A 13733-nucleotide genomic window follows, 5' to 3' on the forward strand; every position below is an offset into this window, starting at 1 on the left:
AAAGCCAAAGAAAACAGTTCCACCAATTAAAAAATCAACAAATAAAAAATGCAAATTTAAAAAATGCGCAAATCAAAAAATAAAAAATATTTTTTAAAAAAAGATCAACACATCAAAAATCAACAAATAAAAAATGCAAATTTAAAAAATGCGCAAATCAAAAAATAAAAAATATTTTTTAAAAAAAGATCAACACATCAAAAATCAACAAATAAAAATTAATAAATCAAAAACCAGCACATTAAAAAGTCAACAAATACATTAAAATAATAAAAAAAATCCTCAAAATCTTAATCCCTAGCTAAAATGATGGAAAAGACCCAAAAAAAACCCCTTTTCTACCTTATTGTGCACCAAGAGGATGACAAAGGTGGGAGGAAGAGTCAGGAGAACTAAATGGAAGGCAGAGATTAATCAGTATTTTACTGATGTATCTTAACTGGACTTAAATCCCAGACTTATTTTTTTGGGTCTTTTAACACTTCAACTATTCAAAAATTTTCTTTATTGTCCTTCAGAATAAAGCAGAAATCTGAATTCTTTGGGGGGAAGGGGGGGAAATTAAAAAGATCCAAATGAAACAGTGACTCACGTGCCTCAAGGAGAATTAATCATCAATGAGAATAACCCAAAGTGTCTGAAATGAGACTGTTTAGAGCAAAAGTTTCACCTGCTGATTGACAAAAATTTTCCCGAGGGAAGTGCTAGAAAAAGCACTTTTTTTCTCTACAACCCCTCTCAGCTGATTTTTGTTCTCAAATTATAAAAGTGTTTAAAAACGAAAACCCCAGCAATTATTTTAGTTCATTGCTCTACAGTTACCTGCCCAATTCCTTCTTTCCACACCCCAAAACCTAGAACAATCCCTTGTTTCCTTCATTTCTGGGGGTTCCACCTCTGTGGATGCTCCTGCCAAGCAAAGTTTCACCTGTCAGAGGTGTCATGAAAGCTGTCAGTCCTCAGCCTCCCCATAGGATTTTCAGATTGGGGTCTGAATGCAAGTGGGGGGGAATTAATGACAGAAAATGACATTTCTACATTTATAATGTTAATTTTGCACTGTGGGGTCTATAAATCTTCCAGCTTCTGGTTGGAAATGTCAATGGACAGCACAAAAAACGACAGTGGGGAAAGAAATTAGACATAAATTCCAGGGGATGAGTATTTTGGTGTAAAATCAGCAAGATGAAAAAGTAGATGGAGGGTTGATGTTTTCTCTTTTTGAAGCTGGTGTCTTGAACCAAAATCGAGTGGTTTTGGTTTGGTTTTTTTTTTAAGAAGAGCCACGGTTTTTAAGAGGATATTGGGTTTCTCTCCACAACCAAACCTTTCTCTCCACACTCAATAGCCCCACACAACTTGGGCCTCAGTACCTTGCCTGGCTCACCAGGAGCATTTGTTCTCACCAAGTGCTGAATGCTGATAAAGCCCAGTATGGCTCTGAAACAGCAAACGAATGCTGCTGCCTCCGACACCAAAAGAGCCAGGCTTGAAAGCTGTTGTTTCAAGCTGTTGTCGTCGAGCAAATCCTCATGGCCTTTAGCAACTCTCCACAGTCTAATACAACATTCCACGGTTACATACAAAGTCTGGCAAAGTCTGACAAAGCCCCACAAACCTCTACAAAGTCCCACAGTCCTGTACAAACTCCCACAGACACTGAACTAACCCTACAGCTTTGTGCAGATACCAACAACCTCGTATGTTGAGGATTGGTTAGCTGACAAGGGTCACATAGACATACTGTAGATGGCTGACCAGGATTTTGGGAAACGTCGGACTCTGCTAGTCTGAAGTGCTGGGATGGTAAGGACACGCTGTCCTTGACTGCAGCTGCTATACGATAACAGCTTGCTTACAGTCAGCTAAGGCATGGGAACTTAAGGGAGTAAGTAACCAAGAATCAGGAGCTAGGGGAGGGGTTGACGTTTAGGATAGTGACCAATTAATTAGTTAAATTACAGAATATGCATGCTCTCATTAAGAACTGTATATAAGTTGTAGTCAAAAGCATAATAAACGGAGACTTGATGATCGTTCATATTGAGCGCCAAGTTCTTCCCACCGCGACACTCGTACAGCAACCCAAAGGCTCTGAAATAAGGTGTGCAAAAGGGGAACAGTTCTGGTGGGGTCAAGCTATCCCAGGCTCCCAGGTATGAACCCCGAGAACTGTTCTCCCTGGTGCTGTGGTGGCTGATCCCACCAGGCATATGCGCGCCCCATTCAGTCAACATCCCCTGCCACCTGTTTCCTCTTGTTAAGAAACCTGAAAACAAACTACTTTTTTCTGACATGATCCTCACTGGGATAGACAACAAATATGATATTACTGATGAATGTGAGTGATATAATTGGCAACATCAAAGGCCTGAAGTCAGGGGAATTGTGGTTAATAGCTTAAATCCATAAAAAATACTTCTTAGGTGAAAAAACCACAGTGCACCTACTACAAATGTTACTCTGTTGCACTGGTATGTTTATAAAGGTAGATACATAAAAAGGAGATATATATAGATATAGATATATATATATTATAACTATATGAAAATATATGTGTTGTTATAAATTAGATATTGCACTGTTGTGTATTACCCATTTTAGAGATACACACATAATAAATTATTTATACACTCACATATATAAAATATATAAGAACTCTTGGCCAAAGCTGGTTAGAAGGAAATGAGGAAAGAAATTCCTTCAAGCTGGAATACATGGCTGCAGTCACTCAATGAAGATTCACTCAAACAACAAACAAGGAAGAAGGATATTCAACTTTTTATTGATTTCCGGTTGCTCACTTTCTGAACACAAACTGATCAACTGTTGTCAGTATCACAGTAATTTGCTGTTACTGTGTTACAAAAAAGCTCTGGCTGCCCAGTTCTGGAGAGGAAGCAGTTCCGAACTGCCTACCTTATGTTGGATTAAGCATAAAGATAGAGTTATGAGCATAGAGCATTTATGGATGTATGTTCAACAGTGCAAGTAGAGCTTGCCTTATGCAAGACAACTGGACCATCTACTTCAAAGACTGCTTTTTCTTAGGCAAGATCTTTAGTATCAGATGTAGGAGCTATGACACCAGATGTATCATGCAGAAAATACTAAATATTATACAACTTTTTTGTCTCTAAAATAATGAAAGGGATATAGTTCATTTTCAAAAAGAATTGTGTTCCTCACAGAAAGTAAACACTTTTTTTTCAGGTATGTTTTGGGGGAAAAACCATGAAGGATATGGTCTTCCAGTAGTGAGTGTAATTTAGATTAATAATTAAGAATGCAAACACAAGTGAAAAGCAGTGTTTTCTAATACCACGGAAAAAATTAGAACCATCTTACAGTCATAAAATTAGAGCGACAGCCGATGTTACACATTATTGTTGCTCATCATTTTGTCCAGGTGCAGGACAACTGGCTTCATACTTTTTCTTCAAGCCTTTCAAATATATACGCAAACTGTCTGGATCCAATCGAGAATTTCTGGCAGTCTGAACCAATCTCATTGCTAAGTGGTACACAGCTCTCTGTTTCATCATGTCAGGAGTGCTCTTCTGCCTGTGCTGTTATTAAAGAAACACTCATGCATTAAAATATGAAATCAATTATGTTCTTTTATTAAAATACTAATATTAGCTATTTTCCAGCCTATTTCTGATCTCCTGATTCTTGGTTTGTACATCAACATTACATCCAATACTCCTTAACCTGAAGGACTGCTTTGTGTTGTCACCTAACAGTGACCTAACGTATAATCTTTTATAACTGCTTTAAGAAATACAAATTTAGTTATTTTATTTTCATTAAATCATAGGTAGTGCTTACTGTATACCCTTTCAGAAACTGAAGATGTATGAGTTATATTAAAACTGTGAATTACAGTATTATAATTTTCTACTACATACCAAAATTTGTTTTGCAATATGATTTGTGATTTCCTTTGCATCCAAGATTATGGATGATGGTAGGGAGGAAACTTCTGCAGCTTTTAATCCTAAACATATAAAACACAAATCAGGATTTTTAATTTATTTTTTTCCCCTACCTTCCACACTATGTCTGCCAGAATTAACTTAGCCTATTCTTTAAAGGATGAAGTTTTCATTTTTATTAAAATAATTTTGATATACAGTTTCTCTTTGTGTCTTTTTAAATTTTTTTAATAAAAAATATGGTTTTCAGAGTTACAAAATAAAATGTCTACTTTGTTGTAACACTACCTGTAAGATACACTTCCATATGAAGTTACTGCTGGTAATACTGGACAGGATGAGACACATTAGAGGTTAAAGGAAAAAATGGCACCATAGTGTTAACAGCTTTCTCCTTATTTTTTTAATTTGGCAGGCCAAAAATTACTGAGGCTGCCCTAATGTGCTCTCCATTAAATACAGACATCCAGTAGATATGGATATCATGTTCCAACTTCTACTCTGTTGCCAGCAGCCAAACTGCCAGTTACTCAGGGTAAGAAAGAGATGCAATTTTTTTTTTATTTTTTTTTTTCCTGACTGAGCAGGATGTTTTTTACTTTTTCCTTTGCCTGTGGCCCTGGGTGTTCTGAGGAAATTCTGTGGTTCATCAGGTGCTTTAATACTGTAGGGTTAAAAATGAAAAAGTGTCAAGAAGAGCCCTTGCACTCTTTCTTAGAACATAACTTTACTCAAGGAAGGTAAAGCCAAGACATCAACACTGAGTTACTAAAGTTCTCTGAGAACACACTTTAAACATATGAGTGCTCTGAGTTAGTGGAGTTGTAGCATCTGTAAAGAAACTTATTCTGAAATTCTGATAAAGAAATTTAAGTCCAGTTAATTGAAGCTTGACTGGAATAATTTGTAGTCCTCAGTAACCACTAGCTTGCAAAAGTAATGTGTAGGTAATTTCCTATTGATTAAATGTCACCTAAATCAAGGATCCAACTTCAGAGGATGGAGGTGTGGAAACACTGGGAAAAGTACCAGGAGCTTTTTGTAAATGAAGTTCAGATTAAAAAAAAGTATTTGGAAACATACGGATTTCTGTAACTCTTCAAAACATGCAGTTATGCTTTATTGTCACTCACTCCTTTCTTTATCGACCCATAATCCATCAAGATGTAGTCTTCAGTATGATTTATTCTAAAGTTATAAGTAAACCCATTGTCTTTATTTAGTCAGCTGTTCTATCACCCAGTGACCTTTCCCCACCTGGGAAGGGGAACTAGGAAAAGGAAAGGAGACCCATGGGTTGAAGTGAAAACAGATTTAATGAAATAAAAATAAAAGCTAATATTAATACTAATTTAAAATACACAAAGTTATACTCCGCAAACGAAAGAGTGACAGTTGCAACAAGTGGGAGTACAGGAAGCAGAATGACAGGCAAGACTCTCCAGGAATGGCAAAAATTGACAAAGAGAGACGTCCCTAGCAAACTTTCAGATTTATAGAAACCATGACATTTACAGTATAGAATACTGCAGTTGGCCAGCTTGGGTCAGCTGCCCTGGCTTTTGAACCTTCTAGTCTTAGCACCTGGCTAACTCTAAAGTGCTAAAGACCTTGATCACTGTGGAAAACCGCATACCATGGTTGGCTACAAATTAAAACGAAGTGTCTTACCAACTTTCAGGTGCTGCAGTCTTCTTAAAAATGCAGTTTTTCTGACAGAGAATTAATTCTATGATTCTATCCCAGCAAAACCAGGATATCCCACTTTCCTGAGAGCACTGCTTTAGTGGAACCTCGCAAAATAGTCTTAGGCTGATACACAGTAAAAACCTTGGCCTTTTTAAAAGAAACTTGATTCTTTTTCACTAATCAAAAAGGGCCAAGCTGCTATTCAACTGATACATCATTACTTATGGCAGACACATAAGAGAGTTTTACATAACACAAACCTCAGCATTCACAGCTTTAAGTCTCTCCAGAAATTTCACTTGCTTTCATAATCAGAGATTAAATGAACTCAAATACTGTGTGCTCAGAATGGCTCACCTCATTCAAACAAGTAGTGAATCAAGTAGCTACTGACGTTACTAAAATGTTTTGGGTTTTTTTTTCACTATGAAATTTCATTTAAGTACTTCATACTACTATCTCACTACATGGTTACTTAAAACACACAAGTATTCTGAACCTAATACAGATCTGCAGTTGTTACACTATGAGAAAGATACAAACTCAGCAGAAATCTGTCTGCAGAAAAATATCATTAGATGCCTAATAACTGAAATAGTATCTTACATAATCTTTACTAAGTCATAGTGGAATCCATTACCGTAGTTCTTTTCCTCTGAATATCCTTTAGAGAGTGTGTAAGTGTAAGTAATTTTCTCCCTATTTCCAGCACTGCTTCTCACATGTTGCACTTCAAAATGGTAATTTTCCACATTGGGATATAAAGCATCTATATGACACAGTTCCAGGAAATGTGTAGCAAAGAATGTAAATGCCTAAATAAGGAAACAAGAAAAAAAATTTTGGAAATGATCCTAGAATAAATTACAATAAGTAAGAAAAAGTAAATGATCTCACAGATACCCAGGTTTTCCTCCAAAACATTGAAAAGGTGTCTTTAAATTACTAAAGCAAATTAAAATATTTAAACACTAAGTTTTACCATTGGCAAGGATATATTTTCCAACTGTAGATTCTCCCACTCCTTTCTCAATAGAAGGAAAATAATATAAAAAGTAACAGGAAATCCATGATGCATACAAAATTTGACAAGGGTCAATGTGAATGACTGCCACTTGGCATTAATGGCAAATTAATTAGGTTGCATTAATACATTAGGTTGCATTAATTAGGTTGCATTAATACTCTCAAGGAATGTTTTACCAAAAGTGCAAGCTACAGAAAATATCTGAGCTTCTCAAACCAAACCACAAAAGTACTCAAAACCTACATACTTATTTCAAAAAGCTGACAACAACCTCAGGTTGATCACATAACTAGAGAGGTGAAACTTTCAATCAATCTAAAACTATCTCTCACTTTTTTAAGCAAGCCTCTAACCTCTATGACCAATTTGTAAGTTGTGCGGAACTACCACTGTACTTAGGAAAGATAACAGCCAGGTAAAGAGATTCACCTTTAACATCCAAGCGCACAAAGCTGTACTAAGCAAGACTAAAGAGACTAGGTTATATATATATCCTGATAGAAATGCAAGCTTGCAAGCAAGTTGGAAAGGGATGCTGACCAGTGCACTGGTTTTGGCTGTGATAAAGTTCATTTCCTTCATAGCAGCTTATCTGGTGCTCTGTTTTGGATCTGTGGCCAAAACAGTGTTGATAACACACCGATGTTTTAGGTATTGCTGAGCAGTGCTTGTACAGCGTCAAGGTCTTTTCTGCTTCTCACACTGTTCTGCCACTGAGCAAGCTGGAGGTGCACAAGAAGTTGGGTGGGGACACAGCCAGACAGCTGACCCCAACTGGCCAAAGGGATATTTGACACAGCAATAGAAGCTGCGAAGAAGAAGGAGAAAGAAGGGGTGTACAGACTTACGGTGTCTGCCTTCCCAAGTGACCACCACATGTCATGAAGCTCTGCTTTCATGGACATGGCTAAACATCTGCCTGACAATGGGAAGTACTGATTCCTTATTTTGCTTTGCTTGGATGTGCAGCTTTGCTTTACCTATTAAACTGCCTTTATCTCAGCCCACAGGTTTTTGCACTTTTACCCTTCCAATTCTCCCCCCCATCTCACTGTGGGGGAGTGAGAAAGTGGCTAGGGGGGGTTTAGCTACCTGCTGGGGTTAAGTCACAACAACCAGTGAACAGAGAGCAGTTTATGTCAGCTTTTTTCTCTATCAACATAATTCTTACTATTGTCTGGTTATGAAAATTACCATATTAGGCAAGAAATCTCTACAAAAGTAAAGTTAAGCTATGAGAAAATAGTATATTTACTTTCAGCATGACAAAACTATTACAAGGTTTAAATTTTTTTCAAAACAGAATTACCTTTAAATTCAGCAGATATTCACAGGCAGCATAACAAATGCCAATACCTTCTTCAGCACTGGTACCTCTGCCAAGTTCATCAATTATGATGAGTGATTTGTCATTAGCATTTTGTATGATGTATGTTATCTAGGAAAATATTTAATGTGTTATCAGTCCTATAAATGCATTTTTAAAAAACTGTAGTAGGAATACTGCTGCTAATAGGAATACTTTGTGTTATTCAGATGAAACTTAATGCAGAAATTTAAAAAAAATTTGTCAGACCCACAAATTTTACTTTTTCGCAGCTTTCAAATAGCTGTCAATTCTAATCAAGCAAAGATTCATAATACAGCACTCTCTCTCTTCCATTGAACATATCATTTTCCCTCAAAATCACCTCAGTTTGGGAGAGGGAAGTGAGAGGGCTTAGGCTCCTACAAATAATCGTTTAAGATCTAAGAAATAACAAAACATTGAAACTACTGTCCCAACAGAGCACTGATTTTTTTACCCATTACTCAGATATCTTTTTATTTAAGATATGCCTGGTTTTCTGTGGTTTATCATCAAGGTAAGAGATGAAAGTTGATTTTTTTTTTACTAGTTTTCAAAGTACACTTTCAGTGGAAATATACCAGTACAATTTCTATTAGCTTAACAGTAACAATGGGCCTTGGACCCTCAATTAGCTATGCTTAATACCTCTTTCATTTCCTTCATGAATGTTGATGCATTTGTTTCTATATCATCATCCATACCTATTCTGGTAAAAATTTGCTCTGCGATTCGAAAAGAGCAATACTCTGCTGGGACATAAGAACCTACAAAACAAGTAAAATATGAGTTTTCTCGTACCAGTGTGACAAATGCCAATTTGTCTGAATAAGACAGTGGGGGGAAAAAAATTACCAGTTTTACACTTGGTCTTTATGCACTGTAGAGAATGGATCTCGTTCTACAAAGTTTCATATGTTCTACCATTACTTTATAAGAAAACATCATTATTATTATATAGGTACCATAATTAAAAAAGCTCATCATTAAAACCTTAAGAAATCATATGCCTGAAGCTGTGTGTCAGTCTAAAGGCATGCAAAAGTGAGTATAAACACTAGGATTAATTTACATTTCTGTAGTCATCGATTTACTAATCTGAAGAAATCTTAGTTTCCCTAAAACAACAATATATTGCCTTTATCAGACTTTGAGGCTTATTAGTTTTATCGAATAGAAAAGAACAGGAAACCTGACAAAAGACTTTACAGTCTCCTTTATTCATATTAAACTCATGTTTTTGAGAACAATTCCCAAAGAACTTGAGGTTGTTGGGGATTAAACCCACACACACATGGTGGACTAATTTTATTCTCCACTGTTAAGTAGTTTCACTCTAGTAGAGTTAGGGTCTGCCTATTAAGGTCTTTCTCCTGTGCTATTAACCTTACCTTTATCTCTAAGGTAAAAATCATGAAGACTTCCTGAGTATAGGGATGAGTCTCAGTTAGACTTTACGAATATTTGTTTTTCTTTCATTATTTTAGTGATATAACCTTGCAGTATTTATTACTACTTTTACATGAAGTAGTTGATTATTTATCTATTAATTCTACTTGTCTGCAAGCATGTTTCTCTACATAACGGAGGTATGCTCAAGTTCATCTCTTCTTTTTGGATGACTAACACATACGTAGCCCGACGGGCGTATTTCAAGAACACTCACTATCAATCTAGCATATGGTACTAGTCTGGGTTAAGGTGCTCCAAAGAATTAAAGCATACAACTGTGCTTCTCCTAAAGACAGACTGGGGAGGCTTCCAAATGCACAGACCGGGCCCCATAAGTTTCCAACAGCAGACCCAAAACCTTGCAGTAGCCTCTGTCAGCAACACAAGAGCTGGTATGTGTAAACTGACTAAAAATCATATGTTACTATTTAGATAGAATCTTACTCTAGAAACCGAATCATTCAACTTCATAAATATTTTTAACATAGAAAACAACAGATGGGCTGCGCAAGATTACTAATACGGTACACTCTTACTCACCAATCTGTGCCATAATTTGACAGAGAGCAATCTGTTTTAGGTACGTTGATTTTCCACTCATATTCGGTCCTGTAATAATGACAAAATTGTTACCCTCTGTCAGATATGTGTTGTTAGACACAGGTTTCTCCATAGCTATCTTTTCAAGAATGGGATGCCATCCTTGCTTGATTGCTAAAGTATCTGTAAATTCTGGACGAACTAAATGAGAAAAAGGATAGAAAACATTGCAGTGTTAGTATGGAAACCTTTACATTATTAAACTAGTGCATTTTGAAATAAAGCAACTCTTGCAGAGATGAAGCCAAACTCTCTGGTCCTGATTCCCCGATTTTTACTCTCCTGTAGTTGTCACTTTCCATACCACTTTGTCGTATAGATTCTGGTTGTCATGCAAGACTTCAAGATTTATTGCTACAAAAAGAATCCCATAACTAACACTTAATTTCTAAATTAACATTCTGGTTTTGTGTTCTGTAGTAAGTAGGGTTGGATTCCAGTAATAAAGAAAAATACAAAGAGCAAAATTTGAAAAATAATTAAAACAGAAAACCTGAAAGCCAGTTTCAAAGCTAATATTTTTAATAATAATTTTTAATAATTTATTTTTATACTGCTATGAGCATATAAAGTAAAGAGGTACAAACTCTGTATGTACCTTATTACATAAGCCTGGGAAACAAAAAAGTAGCATTCTTCCTACTTTTGTTATATTTTATCATATTTTATCACTTTATCATATTTTCTCCTTTTGATACCGGGACTATCTATATGCATTTCTGTCAGAATACAGTTCTTTTCTGAACCTATTCTGTATGCCTCCTCTTTGTCTACCTCAATGGCAGTACCCCAGGTTAACAAAGAAGTGTTGTTACATTTAGGGTCTGTTTAAATGGAACAGCCTTCAAGAAAGAAGTGCTAAAACAGTTTTACAGGTTTAAACATTGGGAAACTCTATCTACCTGGTATAGGTTTTAGTCATTTAACAATTTAGATGAGAGAGTCAAGTGGCAAAGGAGGCTAAAAGCTACCAATGACAGTCAATTTCTTTTGGTGGATAGACATTCATGCCTGGCTGTGTAGACTGCAGGTGTAGATTTATGGGAGAAACTAAGTGGCTTTGGTCTTATTACTGCTGAAGAAAACTTGTGCTCCGATTCATTTGGTGGGAAAAGGTTGTGATGCCTCAAGCATATCAGTTACTGTTCAGTTACATATCAATTCATGTGCTATGACTGGAATCATCAGCACATGAAGATTCACAGTCCATATTGCAAAATAAATTGATCCTGCTCATGAACTGGAAATTACATAGCAGCATCAGTAATTATGAGCTAATACATCTCCTGAGATGGCTTCCAGACCTAGTATCTACAGTGTATTGTACTGTAGAAAAGTGTCTCAGGTCAGCATTAATTTAAGAAAATGTACTCATTTATACATTGCAGAACTGGGCTGGGGAAGCAGGATGAACAATATGCAGGTAAGCATGTGATCCTGGATTCTACTTCCAAAAATGTCTAAAAGTGCTACAGAAATTGAAGCAGATAAACAAAGGTAGCCACATAGTTTGTTTTACAGTATATCTTTAATGCCCTTTCAGAACAGAGGTGTAAACTCAGAATGCTCACACACTTCATGCTTTTGAACAGAATATGCTTAAACTGGCTATTTTGAAAAGACTGGCTGTGAAGGCTTACAGCAGCTAAATGGCAGAATTTAATTTCAATGAATAGAAAAAACATCAGCACCAAAATGGCAAGGACAGACCAGAGACACTCACCTAAAGCTTACTGAGGTTCAGAAAAATAAATGATGTGGGCTTAGCAACTGGCGAACCAGACAAAACAGCCTGGATATTCTCCAACAGGAGGGTCTTTATCTGGCCCATGACAGAATCAAAGAAACTTACCATAATCAGAAAGAGTGCAGGCATGGGCAAATGAAAGCAGCATATCCAGCATTGACACAATGTCAGACAGCTTGTATAGGCAATGAATGTGTTCATAGATCTCGTTCAGTAGTTTACACACTATTCTGCAATAAGACACAAATTTAGTTGTTGCACAGTACATACTGTCACTTTATACAACTTATAGAAACAAAGCAAGTTAATGTTTATACTGCATCTTTAGGACAGGAGGTTATTCATAAAATGCAATAATCTCTGCCAGATGCAAGCAAATGTATACATTTCTTTGAAGCAAATTAAGACATTATACCATCACCTCAGATCAAATTATTCTATCAGACACAAGACACTGAGATCAAATACCAACAGCTCATATAAAAGATTCATAAAGAGAATGAACTAAAAATATAGCTATGGAATCAAATATGGTTTATTAACATGTCAAATGCAACTATAATCCCTTAGGCCTTCATGTCAATAAAAATCCCACATGGTTTCTAGAAAGAATTCCCATAAAGTTGACATGCAACATTAGACTTAGTAAGTCTTCTGAAATAGACAGCAGAGCAACATGACATCCAGCAAGGACAAAATACAGAAATAGACAGTTCTAATGTAAATGCAAGGAACTGATTAAAAGTAATGACTGGGCATTACAAAACTAATGCATTCATTGTGTCATTTTGTGTAGATAATTCACCCGTAACAACTTAGTAAATATAACGGCCACCCTTATTAATAAATGCCTATATATTTGTAATCGTGTTTAATACAATATACACTTTGTGGGGGATTTTTGGCTCAGGAATTGCATTTGATCAGTGTCACTTTGGATTATTTCTGTAGGTATCCATAACTTAAAAGAAAGATAGCTTTAAGAAAACGTGCAAAGAGCTGTTAATTGGACACAGTAAATGTAGTTAGCAAAAATTAAATAATTTAAAATGGTCTTACAAGTAGGTCATGTGATATATTTCTCTCAGGGACTCCTGACATCTTTCATTCATTTTTATTAAATCTGCTGAAGTGAAGCTATATGTGTTTTTAATTTTAGTCACCTACAGGAAATTCAAACCAACAGTAAGAACTTGCCCTATTATCAGACAGTTTCTAAAAAGCAAACTGGGAATAATACAGGGGGACAAAAACAATGCCAGGTTTCATTTTTCCCATATAAATTCTAATAAAAAATCCATATAAGACAATGCAGTTATCAGCAAGATATACAACTTTATATTTACACACAACATAATGTGCATGTAATTGCACATTTCTGACTATATTAAGTAAAACTAGAAATAGGGCAGTTACAAAAACATACCAATTATACCTTCGTTATCTTCACTGAAATTATTTTAATTGTTGCTGAAATTACTGCATAATATGTACTTTATTAATGTATTCTACATTTTAAATATATTAAGTACACAAAGATATTATGAAATAACATATCTAGTACAGATACCTTTGTAAATTCTGAAGGAAGTTGGCCACTGGGTAATGTTGAACAATCAACATTCATCTGGATAAAAAATCCACGAGCAGAGCTGAAACTTGTTTTCATTGGTAGGTTGTACTTTTCTGCAAGTTGTGTTATCATACCTACACACCACAAATAAAGATTTGACCCAAAATACATACATTCATGTGCATACACAGACATACATGTTTGTGTTGGTACAAAGATGCATCCTGGTAATGTGATCTCTATGTGCTGAATGTGTCAGGTAACTAACATGACAAATGGTCTTAGAAGTGGGTCTCCAGGGAGCTATTTAAGTAACGTATGAATGTAACAAAGCTGGCTGCATAAAGCTACTGAGAAAA

At 35.9% G+C, this 13733-nt stretch overlaps 1 protein-coding gene across 1 annotated transcript; it reads right to left on the bottom strand.

Moving 5' to 3' along the window:
- Positions 1 to 3383: 3383 nt before the first annotated feature.
- On the bottom strand, positions 3384 to 13506 carry LOC104522226 (mutS protein homolog 4). The gene is made up of 9 exons (XM_010164458.1): positions 13372 to 13506; positions 12861 to 12964; positions 11907 to 12031; positions 9995 to 10195; positions 8651 to 8769; positions 7964 to 8092; positions 6268 to 6442; positions 3912 to 4000; positions 3384 to 3569 (listed from the first exon to the last, which is right to left on the bottom strand). Exons 1-9 carry the CDS (start codon positions 13504 to 13506, stop codon positions 3384 to 3386), a joined length of 1263 nt encoding a protein of 420 aa, XP_010162760.1.
- Positions 13507 to 13733: the final 227 nt, after the last annotated feature.

Source organism: Antrostomus carolinensis, unplaced genomic scaffold (assembly GCF_000700745.2).
Source record: "Antrostomus carolinensis isolate BGI_N321 unplaced genomic scaffold, ASM70074v2 scaffold10743, whole genome shotgun sequence".
NCBI classification, from domain to species: domain Eukaryota; kingdom Metazoa; phylum Chordata; class Aves; order Caprimulgiformes; family Caprimulgidae; genus Antrostomus; species Antrostomus carolinensis.